Source organism: Aspergillus saccharolyticus (genome assembly GCF_003184585.1).
Source record: "Aspergillus saccharolyticus JOP 1030-1 unplaced genomic scaffold BP01scaffold_72, whole genome shotgun sequence".
Classification (NCBI taxonomy): domain Eukaryota; kingdom Fungi; phylum Ascomycota; class Eurotiomycetes; order Eurotiales; family Aspergillaceae; genus Aspergillus; species Aspergillus saccharolyticus.
In genome coordinates, this window is record NW_020290682.1 from 13633 (window position 1) to 36372 (window position 22740).

Here is a 22740-nt window from a genome sequence, read left to right on the forward strand (position 1 = left end):
TACGGAAAGAACAATGAAGTCAGGTGCTGTGGCTCAACCTACAACCTTTGTCTTCATCTCATCATCTATGCATGGCCGACTAGGGCGGCAACAAGGGGCAAAGTGGTATATCGAGATGACATTCAAAAATTTCAGCGCGAATGAAATGAGGTCTGCTGTAAAAAGACCAGGGCGAAAATATTATCTGAAATTCGGATTTAAGAGAAAAAAAAAAAAAAAAAAAAAAAAAAAAAAAAAAGATCGAAGGCACACGAAACAGACAGGAAATTGAAAGGAATGGAATAACAGATTCTGTAAGGGTATCATCGACATTAAATTGGTTTCTAAGGAAAAATAATAAGTGGTTCATAAGGCAAGGGAATGGCTGTGGACTCAGGGTGTCTGTCCACTGAGAAATTCATCCCGCCCGGACATCACGCTGAGACGGTTCGTTTGAACGAGGGAAATTGCTGGCGTTTCATGCAGCACTGCCTTGCTTCATCGTGGCCAGCCGTGGTTGGACACCGTCTCGGACGAGGACAGATGCGGCTGTTCGTCCACATCCTGCTCAATCACCGTGTGCACCGCAATCCCCTGCAATTCCACGTCTGAGCTGTGCCCACTAGCATTGGTGGCGACGTTCGCCCCCTTGGACAGCTGCGAGCCGTGGATGTCATTAATCTGGAGGAAGCCGTCGTGGTGGGTGGTGCTCGACTGGAAGCCGTAGAGCTTCGTGCCGGACGAGGGGTGCGAGCGACCTTTGGAGACGCCGCTCTTCACTTTGCCCAGGAATCCTTGCAACAACGGTTTGAGGAGCGGGAGGCAGCCGCAGATGATCGCCACGTCCAATTCCAGACACGTCCAGATCGATTCTTTGGCACTCGATGCTGTAGCCAGTCAGCGCGGTGAAAGGTGGAAATGTACCGTCGTGAGGACTTACAGGCCAAATCGGTGGTGATAAAGTTCCGAAATTCAATCAATCGCATCAAACTGAAGATGCAGACTCTGCGCTCCGTTAGTTTTCATTGGCTATCCCATGAAGCAAAGCAAATGGACGTACAAGCCACCCAGCGAGAAGACCAAGGTCAAGGCAATCTTCTGTCGCATGGTAATCTGAAGACCCCAGACCACCGGGGCGGGCAGCAGCAAGATAAACACATCCTCGACGAGGGCGATGGACCCCATCGCCTGAAAGAATGCTACCTGGCCCTGCATGCAATGGCCGTTGAGCGTCTTGTCGTAGTAGTACTGCACCGGAATGCACTGGAAGATGTTGACCAGCAGGGCGGTGATGGCCCAGCAGGAGATGAAGGCGATCAGGACATTGGAGACGATGGCATAGGTGCGCAGAGTGCCGAGTAAACGTCGCAGGAAGACGATAATGCTGATCTTGGTGAAGGCGGCGGAGGGGGCCCAGAATTTCTGGATCATCCAGGATCCCTGGAGGTGTGCGCGGTCAGAGGAGGGGGAGGAAGACCAGTATCATTGGGAGTCCATCACATACAAATTGAATCCGATGGCGTTCTTTGGGAGGCAGTTCGCTGACTGAGATGCCCACCCCATTAAAGGCAGCTAATCCATTGATTGCATCAGCAATTGACCCTCCCCTCGCAAAGACCAAAGAGCATACTCACTATCCACGACAAACGCAGTTGCGCCAAAAGACAGAATCAAGCCCACTCCCATCAAACAGTCCTCCAACTTCAAGCCGGCGGTCGTGTAGCGACGCGAGTATAGGCGCAAGATATAGGTCACCGTTGCAAAGGCCGCCCCCACGATGGGGACGATGGTCAGGGTATTTTTCCAGTATCTATTCTCTTCCCATTTGTCGGCGGAAGTCATTCTGCATTGCCCACTGTACGAGTCAGCCCTTCCAGATGATGGACGACGGCAGGGGCACAGGACAAGTCCATATAAGGTTTTCTCCAGCCAGGAGAAGGTTGAGAGATTTTATCTCCTCTTTGAGAATGGCTCAATGGCTTGTCGAGCTTAATTAAGACGGAGGATTTATTCTTGGGTGGCAGTGTGCGGCTGGCGTCGCCACCGAACCTTAAAGGATAAACTGGGGCTTATTTTGGCCCGTTTATTTGGCCAGGGAGCCCTCGGACTGAAGGAGGGATTAGGGCAGTGGAAGCCGGACATAGACGCACTTGGAATTTGTCATGATTTGCTACATCCACGCAACACTCACCAAGGAGGATCCGAATGGGGGGTCCTATCCCGGACTATTGAATTGGATTCCATGGCTATGGCTGCGGCTGCTGCTGCTGCTGTTTTAAGGGTTTTCTCCAGCCTGAGACACATTCTGAGGGTGCTGTGAGATCTAATCGCATTTCGATCGATCAAATGGAGTCTGCGGTCCCCAGTTTACGGAGTACTTAGTTTCTGCAGCCTGATCCGCACTCTCTCCTCGTCTCAGGAACGTGAGTCTGATCGCGTCTGGGGATGCTTGAGATCGTCATGCAGCAACCCAAGTCTGGATGGATGCGATGGAATAGTCGCGTGGCTAGACAGGGATGCGGTGCCTTTCAGGGGGGGGGGTGGGCAGGCAACCGGCCATGCAGGACCACTCCCACCGGAGGAAAAGGAGGATGGATCTATCTGAGACAACGGGTTATTGGCAGGATTTCCGCTTAGCTGCAAAGGCATGCAGGTCCGAGGGTATTCGCAGCAGAGTGGGATATCAATTGGAGGATTGCGGGGACATACTGGCGTCGGACAACGGCCGAGCCCTAAAGACAGTTAAGCGTAGTGGCGCCCAAAGAAGGCCACGCCACGAATCACACCCATCAAGACCTTAAAACAAACCGGTGGGGCGTCAGACGGGGCTTGTGGAGAGGGTGTGGCATTAGCCAGTCTCTCTCTTTGCCTCATTGGGCTGCTTTCTGCACTCCATTCTCTGCTTTGCTTCCTCACCTCTTCTGTCGGTACAGTCGGAGGTCGGCCCTCATCGTCTTCGTCATACCACACCGTCCCCAGTCATCCTCCACCGTCCTCCACTTTGTCTGAGTCAGGCAACTCAATAGCCTGTGCGCCATTGTGCACCGTTGTACCAGCTGCAAAGAGGGATTCCCGGGTTTTTCGCTGCCCGTACTGGGGCTTTCTGGGAAATAAATTGAGGCAAGATCGTCGGGGGGATTTCCCTAATTTTTTTTTCTTCCCATCCCTCTCCATCCCATCTCAGGGTGTTTCAATCTCGCGTGGCAGGATGGCGTCTTCTGGGTACAAAATGTCGTTTGCGGCCTTGGCCGTCCAATTCCTGGGGGTGGCCTCTGCGACGTGCAACTGCAGCCTGAGTGGCCTCAACACCACCGTCGGTGGTCGTGTGCAGCCTCTCACCCCCTTCTCCCTCCCCTGTTTCTCCAGCTACAATGGCCAGGCCGTCTCCCCGAATGATGCCGCCTGCGCCACCATTCAGGCCAACTACTCCGACCCGTACCTGCGGGCCAACTCGCCCAATGGCTACATGAACTACCAGGATGAGATGTGCTCCTCCAACCCCGCGGACCAGTGCGTCCTGGACAGCAGCGATCCCACTGATCCGCTGGCCTTCACGGGCACCGACTGCCGGCAGGGCAACATGCCCTCCTACTACCTCGAGGTCCACGATGCCACCGACGTGAGCGCCGCCCTCGAGTACTCGCGCTGCTCGGGCGTCAAGGTGGTTATCAAGAACAGTGGCCACGACTACCTGGGCCGCAGCAGTGGCAAGGGGACCCTGGCCCTGTGGACGCGACACCTGCAGGACATGCACTACAATGCCAGCTTCGTGCCCCAGGGCTGCCCCGCCACCACCAGCTACAACGCCATCACCGCCGGTGCGGGGGTCAACTTCGACGAGGCCTATGCGTTCGCCCACCAGCACAACGTCACCATCCTGGGCGGCTACTCCCCCACGGTTGGTTTGTCCGGTGGCTGGGTGCAGATGGGCGGCCACTCGATCCTGTCGCCCGTGTACGGTCTGGGCGTGGACCGCGTCCTCCAGTACAAGGTGGTGACCCCCGACGGCAACCTGCGCATTGCCAACGAATGCCAGAACCCGGACCTCTTCTGGGCGCTCCGGGGTGGCGGTGGGGGTACCTTTGGCGTGGTGCTCGAGAGCACCCACCGGGTCGAGCCTCGCTTCGGCTTCGTGGCGGCGATTGTCAAATTCACCAGCAACTCGACCAACATGCTCCCCTGGATGGAGCTCATCGTCAACAACACCCTCCGGTGGGCGAACGAGGGCTGGGGCGGCCACATCACCGGCAGCACCCTCGTCAACGTCTCCCCGCGACTCACCGTGGCCCAGGCCCAGCAGTCGCTGGCGTCGGTGGTCGCCTACGCCCAGGCGCAGGGGGGCACCGCGGTGATCGAGCACTTTGCCTCGTGGTACGACTTCTACGAGAAATACGTAACCTCCGAGGCCGTCAGCGTCGGGATCACGCACTTCGCCGGCAGCCGACTGGTGCCGCGCTCGGTCTTCCAGACGGCGGAGGGCCGACAGAACCTGATGGACTTCTTCGCGCTGCTTCAGCAATCCGACCAAACCCCCTACATCCCGGTGGTGGGCCCCGTGTTGTTCAACTACACGGAGGGGTCGACGAGCGCGACCCCGGCGTGGCGGCAGGCAGTGTGGGAGCTGGGCTCGGGCAGCAGCTGGGCGTGGAACAGCACGCTGGCGACGCGCGAGGCCAAGATCGCGACGCTGCAGAACATGACGGCCACGCTGGAGCGCATCACCCCGGGCAGTGGGGCGTACAGCAACGAGGCCAACCCCTTCACCGAGGACTGGCAGGAGGCCTGGTGGGGCCGGGAGAACTACGACAAGCTGCTCGCCATCAAGAACAAGTACGACCCCAGTGGAGTGCTGAGCTGCTGGAAGTGCATTGGCTGGCAGGAGAGCCAGGCCAACAGCACCTGCTTTGCTGCTTTCAGTAACCTGTGATCAGGGATAGAGTAATACGATAGACTAATGTGATAGATATAATGTGTGATACTGGATGAATTCATTCTATACAGTAAATTATCCCAAACGTCCCGGGGGAGAACCCCCGGACCCCCCTTTCTTTACAGCTCCCTGGTAAGCGTCATCCTACGGTTAATGACATACAGCATCATTCCGGGGGTTTTCAATCTCTACGAACTACTCCGGAGTCTTGTTCGGGGCGTGGCTGTTATATCTTGGGCGTGGGGTTAAGAAAAGTGTTTGCGCGGTTTGCTCCGGCGGCATCCACTTCTGTCATAAACAAGTAAGGATCGGCGAGGCTGCTGGTTTCCATGGATCCTCGGATGATGCTTACTGCTTCGGGCATAGCCTCTGCAGCAGGGTCCGATCCCGGCTCCGATCGGCGGCTGCATCCCTGGTTGGGCGGGCTGCATTCGGCAACTGCTTCGGTGGTGCACAATTACTAAGTCATCCAGCATATCCGGAGCATACCGCTGCATTGTTCTGCCCACATTGCTATCGTAATGAGATATTGTTGGTCGTTCATATACTTGGGTATGCTAGTGGTCTCGAAGTATAGGCACTGGTAGTTGAGGAAATTGCTGACCGGCTTTTCATCGTCGGACGAGGAGGAGTCATCGCTCGAGCGCGTCCCGAGGTGCAAGGCAGAAACCATTGTCGCGAGGGCTCTTTTGGAGTCGAGATGTAAGGTGGTGTGGTACGAGGCCATGACGGCTGCTAGCTGTGGTTGCGATTGAGCCTTTATTCTGGTGGCGCTGGACTCCGTCGTAGCGATTCCCGTGGTAGTGGTGGTGATGGTGATGGCTGTTGAGATGCCCATCATCCACTGCCCTTTAAATCTGTGTGAACTCTGAAGTTTAGAAAGAATCGGGCTTCCATATCTATTATATGGGCCGCGCTTATTTCGGCTCCAATCCACCCAATCAACTCGATAGCAATGCCGTTAAGGTCGGGAATCTCTGTTTCAATGCCATGTTTACCCTTGGACACCATCTCACAATCTCCCCACAGGCACTCGCTCGAGCTCTCTACTCGGGAGTCGCAACTCACTCAACCTCTCATCTCCAGCTTCGATACCCAACCGCCACCATGTCTGAGCGAAAGGTAAGCGTCATGCGAATGTGTATCCCACGCAACACCCACTAACTCCCACAGGTGCTAACCAAGTATATTATAGAAGCTAAGTAAATATATAGTATCGCTGACTCGGAAACATAATAGACCCCGGTGGATCGACATGAACAAAATATATATAGCTCTAAGTTCACTCCTCGCCTACTGTCTGTCTCACTTCAAAGTATAACCTACCGTACTACGCTGAGACATAGAATCAATAGTCATCACAGACTCATGACCAGTTCACTGATGGACAGCGATATCTTCCCACTATGAGCGGAGTGGTGGAGTTACCCTCAGCCAAGGATCGGATCTCCCTGTCTTTACTGTGAAAAGCATCTCTCCGGCGGGAGGCAGTCGACGAAATGCATCACACCACAAAATGTCCGGAGGGGGGGATACTTGGGAGCCAGAACGTCCTCCTTATAAAGGCGAGAGATGGTACCGAGACAGAGATCGAGTACTGCTGACAGCATCACTATCATGCAGACCAGATCGATCCTCACCCGTCTTGGGACGGCCCTGCTCGCGTGGTGGGCCCTGATGCCCATCGCTGGGGCGTATACGAACCCCATCCGCAGTCCTGGAGGGCAAGTGGTACATCTACTACACTGCCGGCGACAAGAACGACCTGGAGGGCCAGCGTCTCCACGTCCTCACCGGTCAGCTACACCTACACCGGCCAACTGACCACCGAATGGTCCATCGACGCCACCGTCCTCCGCACTAGCCAGTACGACAATTACCTCGTCTTCTCCTGCTTCCACGGGGTGACATACCAGTCGCTCTGCATCCAAAAGCTAGGCAACGACTACGTCTCGCTGACGGGCAATGTTTCGGTGATCCCGGAGCCCACCGAGGCCTTTGAAACCCACCGCACCCCGGTCAACGAGGGCCCTGCCGCCCTGTATCTCGAGGGCACGACCTATCTGGCGTACTCGGCCTCCTACTGCTGGACCCCGTACTACTGCGTGGCCTTGCTGCCCTGGGACAGCAGCACGGAGCCCACCTCCAAGAGCGCCTGGGCCAAGGGCGACAGCTGCGCGCTGTCCTCGGCGAAAGGGAACTACGGGACGGGCCACAACAGCTTCTTCCAGAGCCCTGATGCCTCCGAGACATGGATCGCGTACCATGCCACGAGCAAGAGCGGCGGGGCGTGTGATAATACCCGGTATACGGTAGTGCGGCCTGTGGGGGTGAGCAATGGGAAGTTGGTGTTCGAGACACCCGCTGCGTTCAGTGCGGTCTTCAATGAGCCGAGCTGATGATGCAGCCGCATTGTATGGACATATGTACGTGATGGATTGTCCACGCAGGAGAGTTGAGGGGAATATAGACTGGATATAAGATGTTCGCTTGTCAAATAAATGATTTACTCAATCAGATGGACAACATCCCCGTAGCGCCAAGTCCACCCTACCGTACCCTAAACCACCAAATCCCACACCTCCTAACTTACCTCCGTCGCAACACCCCCTCCTGTTCCACTCCAACCTCCCTCGTCTCCCCCCCCTTCTTCACCAAAACCCCGGCCACATACGGCAATACCCCATCCGCAAAATACCTCTCCAACTCGACCCTCTCCCACCCACCATCCTCTCTTGCCGCCATCCGCAACACCTTCTCCGTGTCCCGAGTCAAACAACAATCCCCCACAAACCACCTCCACCCCAACATCTCATAAACCCCCTGCATCACCCGGGCCACCAGCGACCCCTTTCCTCGCGACCACGCACTCACCACATGCTCTACCACAATCACCCTGCCCCCGGGCTTGAGTAAACGATACAGCCCCTGCACCGTCCCCTCCAGATCCGGTACCGAACACAGCACCCGGACACAGAGAATCGTATCAAACACCCCGTCCCCGGCTGTCGATAGACCAGCCTGCTCGAGGGCGGGCAGAAGCTGCGCCGGAGCGACGCTGCACCCCAGAACCGTGTACTTCTCGCCCACCCCCTCCGCTGTAGCGCGGGCGCGCAACGCATCGTGCAGAGGGTGACAGGGTTCCACCCCGTACAGGGCGGTGATAGCTGGGGAGCGCAGGTGGGGTATCTGCGTGCCGGTGCCGGGGCCGATGTCGAGGGTGAGGCCGGTGGCGGTGGCGAGGAGGGGGGGGATGAGGTCTGCGGAGCCGGTAATTCTTGGTGGGACCTGCTGTGGCTGCTGTGGCTGCTGTTGTACTGGTTGTTGAGCAGGGGGGATCTGGGATGGAGGTGCTACGTCCAGGTTAGATAGCGACTCGACAGCGTCAACGAGGGATAGAGGTACCGCTAAAAGCCAGCCAGAATCGACCAAAGGCTTCGTTGCGCAGCCGCTGGGTATCGAGGATGGGAGCGAGGATGTGGCCGTCGCGGACGATTGCCTCAATGCAAACGTGCAGATAGCCTGGTCATGGATATTAGTGGAGAGTGTCATGATGAGGAACAAAAACAGGCTCAGTGGACGTACTTTTCATGGCCATGGATAGAATCTGGCCGGGTTCCAGTAGGCCTTGGATCCATTGCCATGTGGATGGGGTTTGTGTGGTCATTGGATTGAGGATGGGGTGAAGAAGAGGATGGAGGGATCTGAAAGAGGATCAATGTGTGAGATGAATGTCTGCTGGTGATGTCGATACTGACCAGTTGATGTAGTCATCCATAGTGAAGTATATATAAGCGTCTTGAGGTTAAGTTAATTTCAGGAAAATTCTCGGGGGAAGCATCGACCAATCATATTGCATGTTTTGTCCTCGGTGTTTGTTGTTCGGGCTTGGCATGCTAATCTGGACATTTTCAATCGCCGGCAGGCAGAAAATGGACTCGAGGCTAAACTAAACCGACTACGCTCGGTGTCTGCTCCCTCGGCCTCCCCCATGGGTGCTCTGGGTCTTCTTCACCGGCCAGGCCAAACCCCAGGCGCGCACGATGGAGGGATGTCCAGGCAACGCTGAAAACCCCCTGACGCAGCCGGGTGCCTACCGCCACCCAGGCCTCCGGCACCTCTACCACTACGTCGAGATGTCCCCCACCCCCGAGAAGGGCATTTACGCCGTCACCACCGCAACAATGTGTCGGTTGGAGGTGGTGGTGGAGGGGAAGGTGCGACTTGCTGAGGTTAGACTCCGTTTTTCTGTAGTAAGTGCCATGTCAGGTAGTCAATCTACCAGTATTGTATTTATTTAGACCAGTCCGAACAGCTGTCAGTCTCAGAGTTTCATGCCGGGGAATCCGAGTTGCGCGACAGGATCTTATCAGATCAATTTGTCCATCATATCAGATAATCGGGTCTGCAGAATGTCCACCAATGACCGTCGGTTGAGGTGCGGGTCTTTTCTCTTTGCCTGCTTCTGATTGGCTGGCTGTACCCGCACCAACTGCACTGCAGAGTCTGCCTCCTCCCCCGATACAAGCGGTCAGCAGCAGCGATCAATCCGCCTACCAGACCTATATCTCCTCCCAGCCCCTCTCTGGCCCCTCATTGTATCGCTTGTCGTGTGTTCATGTCATCGCACAAAGCGCTGGTCGCTGCTGCTCTTCCGTTCTCCTGATTTTCCCCTGCAGAGCTTCTGGTTGCGTGGATCCGTCCTTGCATCTGGAAACCAACACGACCGTCCATGACCATGCTCGCGTTCTTGCGGAGCAAGTACTGCGAAGCGAGGGAGATTATCGACGAGATCCGCCGCACTCATCCAGGCGATGTGCCCGCTCCGCGACCGGACGGCTACGAGCCCATTCCGGATGCTCCCGACTTGTCCTCCCCTGAGCACACTTCCCATGGAGTCGCCGAGATTGAGGCCCTGGCCTCGGTCTGGTCCACCAAGACCCTGTACACGGGATATGTCTTGTGAGTTCCCGGTGGCCTCATTATCTCCTGGCTAACCGTGTAGGGTCTTCATCATTTTCTTCATCAACTCTCTGCAGCAGCAAACCACCGGCAGCTTGAGTCCATATGTGTATTCCGAATTCACCGACCACTCGCTCATCGCCATGACGAATGTGCTCACGAGCATCATCGGTGGAGTTTCAAAACTGCCGATCGCCAAGTTAATCGACATTCTGGGCCGTCCTGAGGGGTTTGCGGCCATGGTCGCGCTCTGCACCTTGGGTAAGGGGGGGGGGGGGGCTTCTCCCCGCGCATCGAGTGATCCGTACTGACTGTTATCAGGCCTGGTGCTCATGGCCGCCTGTCGGAATGTCGAAACCTATGTCGCTGCACAGGTCCGTCCCCCTCCGTGTTCCCTCCGGGGCATCTCTGACCAACCCGCCAGATCATCTACTGGGTGGGCTATAACGGGATGGACTACGTCCTGCACGTCTTCATGTCCGACACCACCGAGCTCGTGAACCGCGCCTTCGTCTACGGCATCGCCTCGTTTCCCTACGTGATCACCACGTTCATCGGGCCTGCCGCCGCGCAGGTCCTGTACGAGCACAATGCCCTGTACACCGGATTCGGGATCTTCGCCCTTCTGACCCCGGTGGTCACCGCGCCTCTCCTCTGCCTGCTGTGGAGGACACGGACGAAGGCCCGATCGGCTGGGATCATCCAGCCCAAACCGAGGAGCCACTCTCGACTGCGCACCATCATCCACTACGCGGTGGAATTCGATCGTTGGTTTCCCGTCCCGAACGAACGAAGAACGACCATAGTACTAAATCTCCCTCACAGCAATCGGAATGCTCCTCATCACCGCCGGCTTCGTGCTGATCCTCCTCCCACTCACCCTGGCCACCTCCGGCACCAACCTGTGGAGTCCCTCGCTGCTCGCGCGGTGGATGGCACCGGACCTCATCGCGATGATCGTGCTGGGCGTCTTATGTGTGGTGGGCTTCGTGTGCTGGGAGCGCTCCGGGGCGCCGGTCTGCTTCGTCCCATACAGCCGTCTGCGCGACCCGACGCTCCTCGGCGCATTTCTGCTCGCCTGCGCCATGTTCATGAGCTTCTAGTACCTCCCCCCGTGATGTTCACGGAAAAAGACCAACCACTAACTCATATCTGCAGCTGTTGGGACCTCTACTTCTCCTCCTACCTCCAAGTCGTCTTCAACACCTCCATCCGCGACACGGGATATATCTACAACATCTATAGCATTGGCAGCTGCATGATCTCGATTCCGGTTGGAATGTGCGTTTCTTACCCCTAAACCCCCAGCCCCACTGGCGCAACCTCAACTCACTCACTAACATGACCTGATCTTGTCACAGATTAATCCGCCATCTCGGCCGCTTCAAAACCCCCGCCCTCGTCGCCATCCCCCTCTTCATCCTGGGCACCTTCCTGATGATCCCCTTCCGCTCCCCCACCAGCCACATCTCCGCCGTCATCGCCTGCGAGATCCTCAAAGCCCTCGCCGGCGGCACCCTGGTCATCTGCCAGGAGATCGCCGGCCTGGCCACCGGCTCCCACGAGACGATCGCCGTCTCGTTTGCGCTGGTGGGGCTGGGGGCGAAGATCGGGTGCGCGGTCGGGGCGGCGGTGTCCGGGATGATCTGGACGAGTACCGTGCCGGTCTACATCGAGCGGTACTTGCCCGACTCCAAGAAGAGGCTGGCGGGGGAGCTGTATGGGTCCATGGCAAAAGTGCTGGAGTTTGCCCCGGGGACGGAGGAGAGGGAGGCGGTGGTGGCGGCGTATGGGGTGGCGCAGAAGCGGATGTTGGTCGTGGGGTTGGCAGTGCTGCCGGTGGCCGTTGGGGGAATTGCGATGTGGAGGGATATTCGCTTGAAGGGGGATCATCGTGGTTCGTGAGTGAGTATAGGATAGAGGGTTAGATAGAGGGTTATGGTATGGTATAGATGGTGGGGGGGCGTTTTGCGTTATGGACAGTAGGGTCACGACACTTACGAATGAATGAATGATTAGATTTATGTCAAGAAGAAGAATCATTTTGAGCTACTAGCTACAACTTTGAAAACTTTTAGATAAATGCCCGATAGGCATAAAAAGGAGTCTCTGAGGTATACTACATACCTTAAAAGATCAAGACGCCCACGCCAATGCACATCGGAACGTCAGCTCACGCTGCCCTCACAAACGGACTCTCCAAGACCCTATACTTGATCAATCGCTCTCGATCCATGAAGACATATCCCCAGGCGCGCGCATCTGCCGTGCGCTCACGGCCCGCGAACACCCTGGTCTCCCCTCTCCCCAAGGCCCAGCGCCACGCACTGTTTGCCCCAGAGGCGGGATCCCGGAAGTAGTTGTCCTTGTACAGCATCGAGCTCCTATGACCACCGACCGTCCGCAGGAAGTTGAGGAGGTGCTGGTTGGTGATCTGCCAGATATACGCACGATCTGCGACCTCGAGCACCCGACCGAGCTCCTCTTCGTCCGCACTGCCACGAGCGCGATGCAGGAGGGCCATCCCCTGATCATCCGCGCCCACACAGAGCCTTCTTCGCCCATCCTCCACCCGATGCAGATGCTCGCGGTCGAGCTCATGCTGAAAACCCGCAAACACTCCGCGCAGATAACTGGCCACACAGACCAACTGCTCCGCCTCCCAGACGGTCAGCCGCAACAGCCAGCCGCGCCAGACGGCGTCGAGCGTCTCGTTGACCGACCACCGCACAAACCCCCGCAAGCGGGCCCCGCGGGCAATCAACCGGCGACGATGGACCATCTCCCGCTGGCAGATCTCGTGCAGATAGAAAATCCGGGTGACGCGCACCCACTCCTCGCGCGAGGGCTGGGTGGGGGGTCCGTCCTGCTTCGCGTCCCCCTCCCCGAAGCGGCGGTCGAACGCCGGCCAGGTGGTCGCGATGTAATCCCCAACAAAACCCATGAGCATCCGGTGGAAGGCGTTCAGCTTGTCGACTACCGCGTCGGCGGGGTCGCTCAGCTGGACGGTGCTCGCCGTCCAGAGCTGCGCGCGCACCATCTCGCATTCACACTGCACCCCGTCCGTTGCCGGGCAGTCGCGCGAGACGTGGAGTTGCTGGAGTTGCGCGGCGAGCGGGAAGATTTCCTCGGGGATTTGGGTGCTTATATCTCCGTAGACCGCGAGACCCTCGGGGGTACCGCGGGGAAAGCCCGGGCTTGTGGAGCTGGTCTCCGGGGGTGTTGCAACATCGGCGTGGAGCTTCGGAGGCTGTGGTACCATCTGCTGGATGCTGTCGACCACCAGCTGCAAACGCGCGTCCGGAACGATGGGCGCGAGCGGGCTGGCTGGCTCGCTGGCGCTGCGTGTGCCAGCCCGAAGACCGGCGTCCCTGGCGGCAGGCAAGTCAGGCAACGGAGTCCAAGCAATGCGCTGGTCGGGGCTGGGAATAGCTACCTCATCATCCAACCAAGGAACACGATGACAACTTGGAGGCAAAGGAGGGATCGCCACCTCCGAGAAGGCTACGCCATAGCGAGCGGTGGCATTGTCAGGGCTGCCCTCGGAGCTAGGCTTTGATCTTTTGGACCAGGCACCCGGCTGCTCGAGTCCGCGTCTTTTGTTGGTCTCGATCACAAAACTGCGACCTTCTGGCAGCTCGGTAGGCTGGACCTCAACGCTCATGGCTCGACGGACGAGGCGAGAAGACATCAGGGCAGATAGACTTGCCGAGGGCATTGATCGTGCAGCACGGTTACGAGAAGCTCTCTGGTGGGGTCGAATATGCTCAAGCCTGTGCTTGCATTTTATAATGTGTTCAGTTCCTCCTCCAAGAGACAGGATCCCTTGTTTACCCAGTAAAGACAATGCCAACGTTGGTGAGCTTCGATTGAGCTGAAAGAGCTGAAAGAAGTCACGGTGACACGGCCATTGTTGGATATCCGGACTGTCAGTATCTCCATGGAGATCCTCGCTAGGGTATTGTTCATGTAAACCCCAAAGACCAGGTTCTTGGTGGATGCTGAAGGTTTTCGTTTGTCTGATCGAATTGTCGGCTGTTGTCAACCTGGGCTGCTTTCTCCATGCTAGGGTTGAGGTAGAGAGGGAGCCCTAACGCGGTGAGTTGGGTAGTTTCTCTGCCTCAACTAGCGAACTACTTGACTGTCGTCCGAACGACTATAGAATCAAGCTCTACTATCATCATTGGGCATAATCAACTATATTGAACTAACTAGTCAATTGCTCCGCCACTTGACGACTGACTGTGAAGAGGCGTTAACTCGTAGTCTGCTGCGGGATTCCACTTCAAGCCGTGTGCTCCCCCCATTCAACCGTAGTCGATGCTTGGGTCCTGATGATGAGAGATAAGTGATCGCATCAAGCAAGCCGCTACTCCAATGGCTCCCCCGGACTGCTAGAAATGTGCGAAAGCCAAGATTCGATGCATTCGTGCAGCCACTCCGGGAGCTGTGCCCAGTTAGTTCTCCTGAGTGGCGTGTCCAGCTACTATACGATCACGCACAACTGCGACCCCCTGCCAAAGGCATGTCATCTCCAGCAAGGACAACGAGCAACTCGGAGCCTCCCTCGAATTGACAGCAGGATAGCCGGAGATGGATGCTCGTGGGGATCGCAATGTTTTTTACGATCCTAAGAGGCGGCTGAAGCAGGCGCAATGGTGGTTCGAGAGTCGGATGCTTTCTGTCTCTCAGCAGATAGAGCCCGGGTTGGTTTTCACTGCTCTCTGGTCTGGTATGCTGATAGGCGAGATGGGGCTGGGCGAGGCGGCGAGGGCAGTGGAGGAGGTTTTACAACGGTCGCCCCATTCCTGTCTTGGTAGAAAGTTCGTGTTGGTGGATCTGACGGGGTCGGAGTTTTATTATCAGGACCAATGCCACGGGCTCGTAGCAACAGTATTCCCATGGCGGATACCACCGTCATGATGGACTAGTCTATGCAGGTGGTGTACAATGAAACCAAGATGGAAGAGCCCGGCTGATATGTCATGACCATGACTCATGTGATAGCCCTCGACCTTCATCTGCTACTCATGCTGTGGAGAAGACGTCGATTACAGAGCACTGCTGTGCAGCGATCTACGAGATTCAAGTGTGTCCCGGCTAACAGGTCCAGTTTCATCCTCGCTCGCCGGCAATGATTTCTTCCCTTGTTCTGAAGGGTCTGGCAGCTGAGCGAGATCTTCTACTGCACATCGCTCGTCATCACACATCCTCACTCCGCGGACTCGTATGATTAAGGGGACTATCTGGCGGAATACCCGGCAACAATCGTAAGGAGCGAATGTTCTCGTCTATTAAGCAGCCGAGCTTGTCTGAGTGTCTGAGAGCCGGATCGCCGGCTTAATCCTCGGTATGATTCTCCCGCCGTGAACAAGCATTCCGGTGGTTACAGATTGATTGAGAGGGAAGCGGTCTTTTGTCGTCCAGACTCCTAGGAATGGGGATTTAATTGACATCTCTCAGGCTGTCAGCCCGGTTGCGGGCCTGATGCTGAAACTCAACAGCCCGAGGACAGTGATCTCTGTTGTCGATCCACAACCCCCCCATGATACTGTTCCGCCGACATGGAGGAGGTTGAGTGATCTGATACTCGATACCTGACTCGTTGAGCAACGAGGAGTACTATCTCTGTGGTGCAGTCCACTACAGTCTTTGTTAGAGACTAGACATGGTCACTTTCTAGTAGAACCCATCCGGATTGTTGTTGATGAAGCCGCCCATGACGTGAAGAGTATCGATCTCAGGTCCAGTCCACGTCGTGATCACGCGTAGTAGTCAGAAGCGAACAGATCTTCACCCGTGCACCGAAACATATCTCCCGGTCTAGCCTCTGTTGCCTTGCGAGCGTCAGGGACAGCCGCAGGCGATCCATGGATCATAAATGAGAGGAATGGTTCGTTTGAAACAGACAGACCTTTTGCAGTAAATGGGATGACCGGCTCCGAGGTTCCCGCGACGACAGGACCTCATTCAACCAGTGAAGTTGATCTCTCATTTGTTCGTGGAGGTGGAAGGGGTTGAACCCGGGGCGGGTCGATGGCCGAATCGGGAACAGAGGCCTCAAAAATTGGGCGAAGACGGGATGGAAGCCCTAACATTCCTTGACAATTCCTCACAATCCCTAACAATCCCTACTAAAGTTATCGCAGAGAAACCCCCATCCAGAAACACGATCCTCACTCCTAGGGAGAAGAATTCTTCGTCTATCGGCGACAGACCCTGGTCTGGAAAGGATTTCTGCCGTTGGGGAAAGGCGCATCCGAGCGTCCCGGACTAGCAGCCACACCGACACATAACGGTTCGTCCGCCACAGTCGCAGGGTGAGACATCGGCCGCTAGAACATGGATGGATTGTGATCTATCGAGTGGCCGGGTTTCAGCTGTTCAGCCAGACCCAAACCCCTCAAGTAAAGTGGACCGAGCGTTTCGAAAAGCCTGGGGGAAAAGATGAAACACGCCCGGTCCGATCGTGAGTTTTCCCGATGGCTTGACTTGAGAGTCGGTCTCAATTTTGAGGACGACTCACCAAGTATAAAAGTGACCGTCTTCACCAGGGTTTTGGGGTTTGTTCGTTCATCCAGTCCAGCTCATCCAGCAGCCCAGCCAGTGCAGTGCACTTGTCTCTCTTTCTCTTGCTGGTTCATTCGTTCTCTTTCTCTGTTTTGTAATTCACATCCTTTCCTGTCGTCAAGTCCATCATGAAGTCCTTCGTTACTCTCTCTCTGCTCGCCACTGCGTTGGCCGCTCCCACCCCGACCCTGCACGGACGTCAATTCGACCTTACCTCTCTGCTGTCCGGCTCCAGCTCCGGCTCCAGCACCTCCACCGGCTCGAGCGGGCTGAGTGCTCTGGCCTCGCTGTTCCCCATCAGCTCGACGACCGGCAGCAGCAGCGCCAGCGCCAGCGGCAGCGCCATTGCCAGCGCCAGTGGCAGCACGACCGACAGCACCACCGGTACCAGCAGCAGCAGCAGCGGTCTGAGTGCGCTCGCCTCGCTGTTCCCCAGCAGCAGCACCACCAGCACCAGCAGCGACAGCAGCTCGTCTAGCAGCGACAGCATCAGCAGCCTGCTCAGCAGCTTCATGGGCGGTAGGTTCCCCGTCCCTCCCATGCCATTCGGGGCCCATCCGCACCCTACACCCATACTGACGAAGATCAGGCTCCACCACCGCCAACGGGGTGACCTCCAACACCGGCTGCAAGGAACTGACCTTCATCTTCGCGCGTGGCACCTCGGAGATGGGCAACATGGGCAGCGTGGTCGGGCCGGAGGTGGCCTCGAACCTGCAGACCCTGACGGGCAACAAAGTGACGGTGCAGGGAGTGGACTATGCCGCTGACTGGGCTGTACGTATTTCCTCTTCCCCCCTTAACTCTTCCCTCCAAGCAACACCCCATGCTAAATAACTCTCCCAGGGTAACATGGAACTGGGCGCCTCCGGTGGGCCAACAATGGCCAGCCTCGTCAAGGAGGCCCTGTCGGAATGCCCCAACACCAAGGTGGTGCTGGGCGGGTACTCGCAGGGAGCGATGGTAGTGCACAACGCAGCGAGCTCGCTGAGCGCGGGCGAGATCCAGGCGGCCGTCTTGTTCGGCGACCCGCTGAAGATGACCTCGGTGGGCAAGCTGGCCTCCAGCAAGGTCAAGGAGTTCTGCGCGACGGGCGACCCGGTGTGCGAGAATGGGGCGGATGTGATGGCGCACTTGTCGTACGGGAGCGATGCGCAGGCGGCGGCGCAGTTCTTGGTTAGTGCGGTTGGGCTTTCTTCTTCTTAGTTGGTGATCGAGGACGAGACTGGAAAGGTTTCATTCTTGAATGGGATCTGGAATTCTTTTGGTGGGTTGGTTGGTTGGTTGGGGCTTGGGGTGAAATGATGTTGATTGAGGCAGTGGAAATGTCATGGCCTGGTGCTGTTGCATATCCCCTGTCGACGAGCTTTTCCTTCTTCTGCACACTCCTTTTGATACACGAATTGAGCACTTTTTTCCCGGGACCTCGCGCCGTACGCTTCATTGATCTGTAGTGACCAGGGCTTTGCAATTCTGAGCCTGACAGTAACGACTCGTCAAGGAGAAGATCGGTCCGAATACTTCTACTTTGCAATGAATGCGCACTCGATAGCCTGGTGAGATCATGTCTTGGAAGGAACACTTCTCTGTCGCCTGAGGTAGTGAACTGTCGATAGCATTCGTACAGTCACCCACAACTAGCAACATCATCCCTACTTGTTCAGGATAACGTGAACTCCCCAGGTAACTAACCAGTGGGTAGGAAAGTTGCTCCTGACCAGACTGACTATTCTCGCAAATGGCAGCCCCAGCTGGGCTCTTGATCGAATTCATGAGGGCCTGTCTATCATCGGGAAACGCAAGACGCGGTCACCAAAAGAAAAGACAATTCATTGCAGAATCAGATTGTTCATTACCATACATGTCAGACATCTCTCTCCCTTCATAACACTCAAACTCCCCCCTAAGCGGTGGCTTAAAAGATCTTATACCCACCCGGCATCAAGGTCTGAAACACCCCCTCGGGATCATAGGCACTGGCAATCTCCTGCAACTTGGCCACATTCTCCGCTCCATACCCGCCATAGATATCCTGGAACCAGGCGGCATCGCCCATGTAGTTGAAGGGATCATACAGACCGACCGCATCCGTCGCGTTGTTGATCAGCTCCGTGGTCTCGACCACCCACGCGCCCACCACCTCATCATACGCGCTGCCGATCCACTCGACCACCTCGGCGTAACACAGGTAGATCTCCGAGGCGTTGAGGCCCAGGGCATTGCCGCCGCGGGCGTTGGAGGCGTCGATCCACTGCGCCCCGATCGGCTGCCAGTCGAGCTCGATGATGGAGATGTTGGCGGTGGGGATCTGGGCATAGAGCTTGGGGAGCTGGGCGGCGAAGGTGGCGTTGATGATGTTGACGCCCTGCAGGAGGTCGTCGTAGGTGGTGGCTTTGATGGTGCCGGCGACGAAGATGTCACTGTCCGATGATTAGCATTTGAGGGGGATTCTTGTGAGGGCTTCGGGGGTGGGCACGTACTTGATGTGGCTGGTCACGACCTCGCCCATCTCGCGGGCCATCTCGGCCACAGTCTTAAAGGCCATCGTGTTGGCCTCGGCGGGAATGTCGGTGAACGGCTTGAAGGCATCGGGGTAGCTGACGTTGGGGCTGTCGTAGAACAGAATCACCGAGCCCACCGCAGAGTCGGCGGAGGGCACCACCGCAGGCACGATGTGGGTTTTGGGGTCGGTGTTGTTGGCGGCAAAAGCGGCGGTGGCCTTGTCCTTGCATCAGTCCTCCATCCAGGGGTACCGCTGCATGAGAAATGCAAGAAAAAAAAAAAAAAAAAACTTACAGCCAGGAAATCCGGGATATACTCCTCGGCGACAGTCCAAGTCCCCGCCCACACCTTGGTGGACGGCAGCGTCTCGATGTCGAAGCGCGTCACCAGGCCAAAGTTGCTACTGCCCCCCTTGAGGGCCCAGAACAGGTCCGCGTGCGAGGTCGCGTTGGCCTCGACGATGGTGCCGTTGGCCAGCACCACCTCGTAGTTGATGACCGAGTCGCACGCGAAGCCCACCTGGTTGCCATAATAACTGATGCCGCCGGCCAGCAAGAGACCGGGCACCCCGACGGGGCCGAGACGACCCCCGGGCACGGCCAGCTCGTAGGGCTCGAGGAAGTCGTAGACTTGTTGCCAGCTGCCCCCGCAATCAGTACGTGCATGCAGTAGGGCTTGGAGGAAATAGAAACAGGGAGGCATAAAACGCACCGGAATCCCGGACCGAGATGCAAGACCGACTGGTCAGCGGACAACTCCAGCGTCGTCAGGTTCGACATGACAATCAACACCCCGTCGTCGATATTGTTCGATCCCTGCTCGTTATGAGTCACTCCATACACCACCAGAACACATCATCGATAGGCAACTCACCCGGATCCCCATGTGTCCACCTCCGCGCACCGCAAACTTCGCCTCCGCCGCCACCAGCTTCTCAAGCCCCCGGGCCAGCTGCGCGCTGGTCTGCGGCCGGAACACACAGCCCGGCGACATCAGCTCCGTGTTGGACCAGAAGTTCTGCGCCTCGTACTCGTACACCGAGCTGTTGGGCAGGTAGACCTGTTCCAGCGCCCCCTTGATGACGTTGCATCCCTTGGTGGCGGACGCACTGGCGCTGGCCAGCCCGGCCAGCGGCAGGAGGGTGTGGACTCTCATGGTGAGGGGAGAAAGTAGATAGACGGAGAGAGAAGAAGATGAACCCAGGAGACAACAAAGGGGATGAAGCAGCCAGAAAAGTGGACGAGGAGGAGGCTTTTAAAGCCCGGGCGTACAGGGCGTACGACCTGCAGTGAGCCGGCCAGACCCTCCGTTCGAGTCGACGCAGGAACGCTCTCCGCGGACGAAGGCCAGAAAAGTGGAGGTCATGAATCAGGCGCACCGGATGGGGGTGTGGAGCCAGAGAAAGAACGGTGTGTGCAACCAACTCATTCCAGAAAGATGTCGTAACTTAGTATGTCTACGCTGCCTTGAAGAGCAAGGCGGCAGGAATGGGAAGGAAGACGCAAATCAACGGTTCTAACTAGTGAGATCACTAGACTGGAAACTGGCTAGCTTGGGTGTTAGCACCGATCCAAAGGGGACTAGAGAGGGAGGAAATCGTGTACAAAGTGGAGTTCTTCACCCGAATTGGCACAGGCAATAGACAATACAGTAGCCGAGGCGGGCAAGGCCCACGTGGACTCCAGGATCGTAAGCAACTTAAGGAAATCCTGCTGGATAGCCGATCTAAACATAATCCGGAGGAGTTATGGGGATGTACAGATCTTGTGCATTGCGGTTCTGCACGGTTCGGAACCCAATTCCTTTGCCGGTCAAGGGGGGAAATTCGGCCGATGCTCTGTGGTTTCTTGTTGAGTGGAAGACAAAATGGCCCCGGATTCACTTCCCGATCCGGTGTAGCCCTAATTCCCCCCAACGTCTCACCAGCTGTCATTTGACGAAGATGCTAACTTATCCCAGCGGATCTCATCTTGTTATTATCATCATCAGGTTGCCTGTGGACTCCGTGAGATGATTACAAAGCGGCTAACGAGACTGACAGCTCCACTGAGAACGAGACGGCCATCGATATTGACAGCTCCACCGTCCAGAACACACGCACAACAAGATATTAATGCACTATTAAGACTTCCACCCTAATGCAGGGTAGGATTACTATCCACATTAAACTCCACCGTCCGAATAATCCCCTCCGTACTCTCCTTGCTGCCATGCGATGCCCCCATCGTCTCCGGCAGAATGTGCTCCTCACTGTCATCATTGGTGCCCCCGTGCAGCCGGGTCGAGTAGTGATTACTGGCAGACGCAAATGCCGGCGCATCGCGGGGGATCGAGCCCAGGGGGTGGCCGTACTTGCGCGACGCCGACTCGTGGTACCCGCCGCTGTGCGTTGAGAGGCCGAGCAGACGGGGAAAGTAGCGGCGCACAAAGGGACGCATCGCCGTGGTGCATCCGCCGATAATCCCCAGGTTGAGTTCGATGGTACACCACATGAGGGCATTGGTGGTTGTCCCTGTTCCTGTCAGTGCTGGTCCCAGTGGTTCAACTATAAAAAAAATGCGTACACGTGAGATCGGTGCTTTCGAGCAAGGTATACAGACTCGATAGACGAATGCAACTGATGACTCCGACCCTATCCCCAGATTAATTAACAATTAGCCCTGCCACTCCCTCAAGACCAGCGCCTCCCGATCAACACTCACAGGCATCCCATCGCCAGCATCACGCCCACCGCAAGCTTCTGTCGCATCGGCATCTGCAATTTCCGCAACCACGGACTAGTCCCGCGTCAGCCATCGCCTCCCCATTCCCGCTGCAAAAAAGGAGGAAGGAGGGGGACAAACATCGGCACCAAAGTGGTCATAAAGTCGGTCAAGATCCCCAGCCCTGCATTCGCAAAGTAAAACACCGGGCGGTTCATGCACGTCGCCTTCGTGATCGAGTAGTCCCACGAGGCGGCCACGGGACTACAGCTGAAGATGTTGGCCAGCACACTCGCCACGTTGTATCCCACCGCAATCACAATGACCGCCCAGACCGCGTAGTGGAAGCTTTTGCTGGGGAAGATGCGGAGGTAGAAGATTAGGACGGAGACTTTGGTGAACCCGGTTCCGGCGCAGTAGATGATGGCGGCGACGACGTTGAGCTGCGTGCGGGTTAGATTCGATAGAGCGCCAGCACAAGAGAAAGGGGGGGGGGGGGGGGTTTGCGGTGCAGGTACCTTGAGGAACCACGGGGTGAGCGAGCTGTAGGGCACGTCCCACATGTGTTTACCCAGACCCCAGTTGAGCACTTATCCATTAGCGCTGGCCGAGGGATTGTTTGCGTAAGAGTGCGACTTACTGTCCAGGGTTACGCCGGTGAGGATGCATGATAAAATCTGGGGGTAAGTCAGCGTGAGCTACCACCGCATCAAACCCTACAATAGGACACCACATACTACGGCGATGATCATCAGGTCTGTAGCTGGTTAGTCGAATAGAAAAGATACCCCCTGGCGGTGGGAGACCTACAATCATCGTAGGACACGCTGCGCACCAGATACATGCGCGTCCACATGCGCACCAGCAGGGCAATCACCGCCAAGGGCAGAAAGACACAGTTGACGACCAGGAACTTGAGGCCGCACGACGGGGGGTCGACGAAGTTGGAGACCTGCCCGGCCGGCGGCGCCATGGCCGGCGTGATGGAGGAGCTGTTGGTCATGGTGCTCAACTCGGCATGATCCTGATTGACCTGGGAGGAGGAAACCAAGCACCACACAAATGATTGTAAAAAAAAAAAAAACAAGATAACAA

General features: G+C 56.7%; 11 protein-coding genes across 11 annotated transcripts; 5 read left to right on the forward strand and 6 right to left on the reverse strand.

The window, feature by feature from the left end:
* Positions 1-281: 281 nt before the first annotated feature.
* BP01DRAFT_330133 (uncharacterized protein) lies at positions 282-1978 on the reverse strand. The gene is made up of 5 exons (XM_025573005.1): positions 1614-1978; positions 1484-1551; positions 1040-1419; positions 920-984; positions 282-866 (listed from the first exon to the last, which is right to left on the reverse strand). Exons 1-5 carry the CDS (start codon positions 1819-1821, stop codon positions 478-480), a joined length of 1110 nt encoding a protein of 369 aa, XP_025426307.1. The 5' UTR covers positions 1822-1978; the 3' UTR covers positions 282-477.
* Positions 1979-2843: 865 nt separating this feature from the next.
* Positions 2844-4961, forward strand: BP01DRAFT_361349 (putative isoamyl alcohol oxidase). Its single transcript, XM_025576128.1, has one exon. It carries the CDS (start codon positions 3209-3211, stop codon positions 4904-4906), a length of 1698 nt encoding a protein of 565 aa, XP_025426308.1. The 5' UTR covers positions 2844-3208; the 3' UTR covers positions 4907-4961.
* A 174-nt stretch (positions 4962-5135) lies between these two features.
* On the reverse strand, positions 5136-5747 carry BP01DRAFT_387434 (uncharacterized protein; the record flags this gene model as incomplete). The annotated part of the gene is made up of 2 exons (XM_025577740.1): positions 5136-5347; positions 5399-5747. The coding sequence occupies 2 exons, from the start codon at positions 5745-5747 to the stop codon at positions 5136-5138; spliced, it is 561 nt and encodes a 186-aa protein (XP_025426309.1).
* Positions 5748-6016: 269 nt separating this feature from the next.
* BP01DRAFT_410695 (Arabinanase/levansucrase/invertase) lies at positions 6017-7308 on the forward strand (the record flags this gene model as incomplete). The annotated part of the gene is made up of 2 exons (XM_025578883.1): positions 6017-6031; positions 6538-7308. 2 exons carry the CDS (start codon positions 6017-6019, stop codon positions 7306-7308), a joined length of 786 nt encoding a protein of 261 aa, XP_025426310.1.
* Positions 7309-7498: 190 nt separating this feature from the next.
* Positions 7499-8650, reverse strand: BP01DRAFT_427156 (class I SAM-dependent methyltransferase; the record flags this gene model as incomplete). The annotated part of the gene is made up of 3 exons (XM_025579832.1): positions 8495-8650; positions 8315-8431; positions 7499-8262 (listed from the first exon to the last, which is right to left on the reverse strand). The coding sequence occupies exons 1-3, from the start codon at positions 8574-8576 to the stop codon at positions 7499-7501; spliced, it is 963 nt and encodes a 320-aa protein (XP_025426311.1). The 5' UTR covers positions 8577-8650.
* A 302-nt stretch (positions 8651-8952) lies between these two features.
* BP01DRAFT_387437 (uncharacterized protein) lies at positions 8953-9308 on the forward strand (the record flags this gene model as incomplete). Its single annotated transcript, XM_025577741.1, has 2 exons — positions 8953-9141; positions 9216-9308. 2 exons carry the CDS (start codon positions 8953-8955, stop codon positions 9306-9308), a joined length of 282 nt encoding a protein of 93 aa, XP_025426312.1.
* A 169-nt stretch (positions 9309-9477) lies between these two features.
* On the forward strand, positions 9478-11776 carry BP01DRAFT_351555 (putative transporter; the record flags this gene model as incomplete). The annotated part of the gene is made up of 7 exons (XM_025573844.1): positions 9478-9871; positions 9915-10132; positions 10193-10245; positions 10296-10638; positions 10697-10973; positions 11030-11152; positions 11233-11776. Exons 1-7 carry the CDS (start codon positions 9642-9644, stop codon positions 11774-11776), a joined length of 1788 nt encoding a protein of 595 aa, XP_025426313.1. The 5' UTR covers positions 9478-9641.
* Positions 11777-12044: 268 nt separating this feature from the next.
* BP01DRAFT_387439 (uncharacterized protein) lies at positions 12045-13562 on the reverse strand (the record flags this gene model as incomplete). The annotated part of the gene is made up of 1 exon (XM_025577742.1): positions 12045-13562. The coding sequence occupies one exon, from the start codon at positions 13560-13562 to the stop codon at positions 12045-12047; it is 1518 nt and encodes a 505-aa protein (XP_025426314.1).
* A 2893-nt stretch (positions 13563-16455) lies between these two features.
* BP01DRAFT_351558 (cutinase-domain-containing protein) lies at positions 16456-17849 on the forward strand. Its single transcript, XM_025573845.1, has 3 exons — positions 16456-16960; positions 17031-17218; positions 17288-17849. The coding sequence occupies exons 1-3, from the start codon at positions 16570-16572 to the stop codon at positions 17645-17647; spliced, it is 939 nt and encodes a 312-aa protein (XP_025426315.1). The 5' UTR covers positions 16456-16569; the 3' UTR covers positions 17648-17849.
* A 507-nt stretch (positions 17850-18356) lies between these two features.
* On the reverse strand, positions 18357-20172 carry BP01DRAFT_410698 (FAD-binding oxidoreductase; the record flags this gene model as incomplete). Its single annotated transcript, XM_025578884.1, has 5 exons — positions 19817-20172; positions 19655-19758; positions 19238-19583; positions 18922-19160; positions 18357-18861 (listed from the first exon to the last, which is right to left on the reverse strand). The coding sequence occupies exons 1-5, from the start codon at positions 20096-20098 to the stop codon at positions 18357-18359; spliced, it is 1476 nt and encodes a 491-aa protein (XP_025426316.1). The 5' UTR covers positions 20099-20172.
* A 906-nt stretch (positions 20173-21078) lies between these two features.
* On the reverse strand, positions 21079-22648 carry BP01DRAFT_395955 (uncharacterized protein; the record flags this gene model as incomplete). Its single annotated transcript, XM_025578437.1, has 8 exons — positions 21079-21455; positions 21508-21575; positions 21646-21720; positions 21787-22088; positions 22164-22234; positions 22286-22322; positions 22383-22402; positions 22456-22648. 8 exons carry the CDS (start codon positions 22646-22648, stop codon positions 21079-21081), a joined length of 1143 nt encoding a protein of 380 aa, XP_025426317.1.
* Positions 22649-22740: the final 92 nt, after the last annotated feature.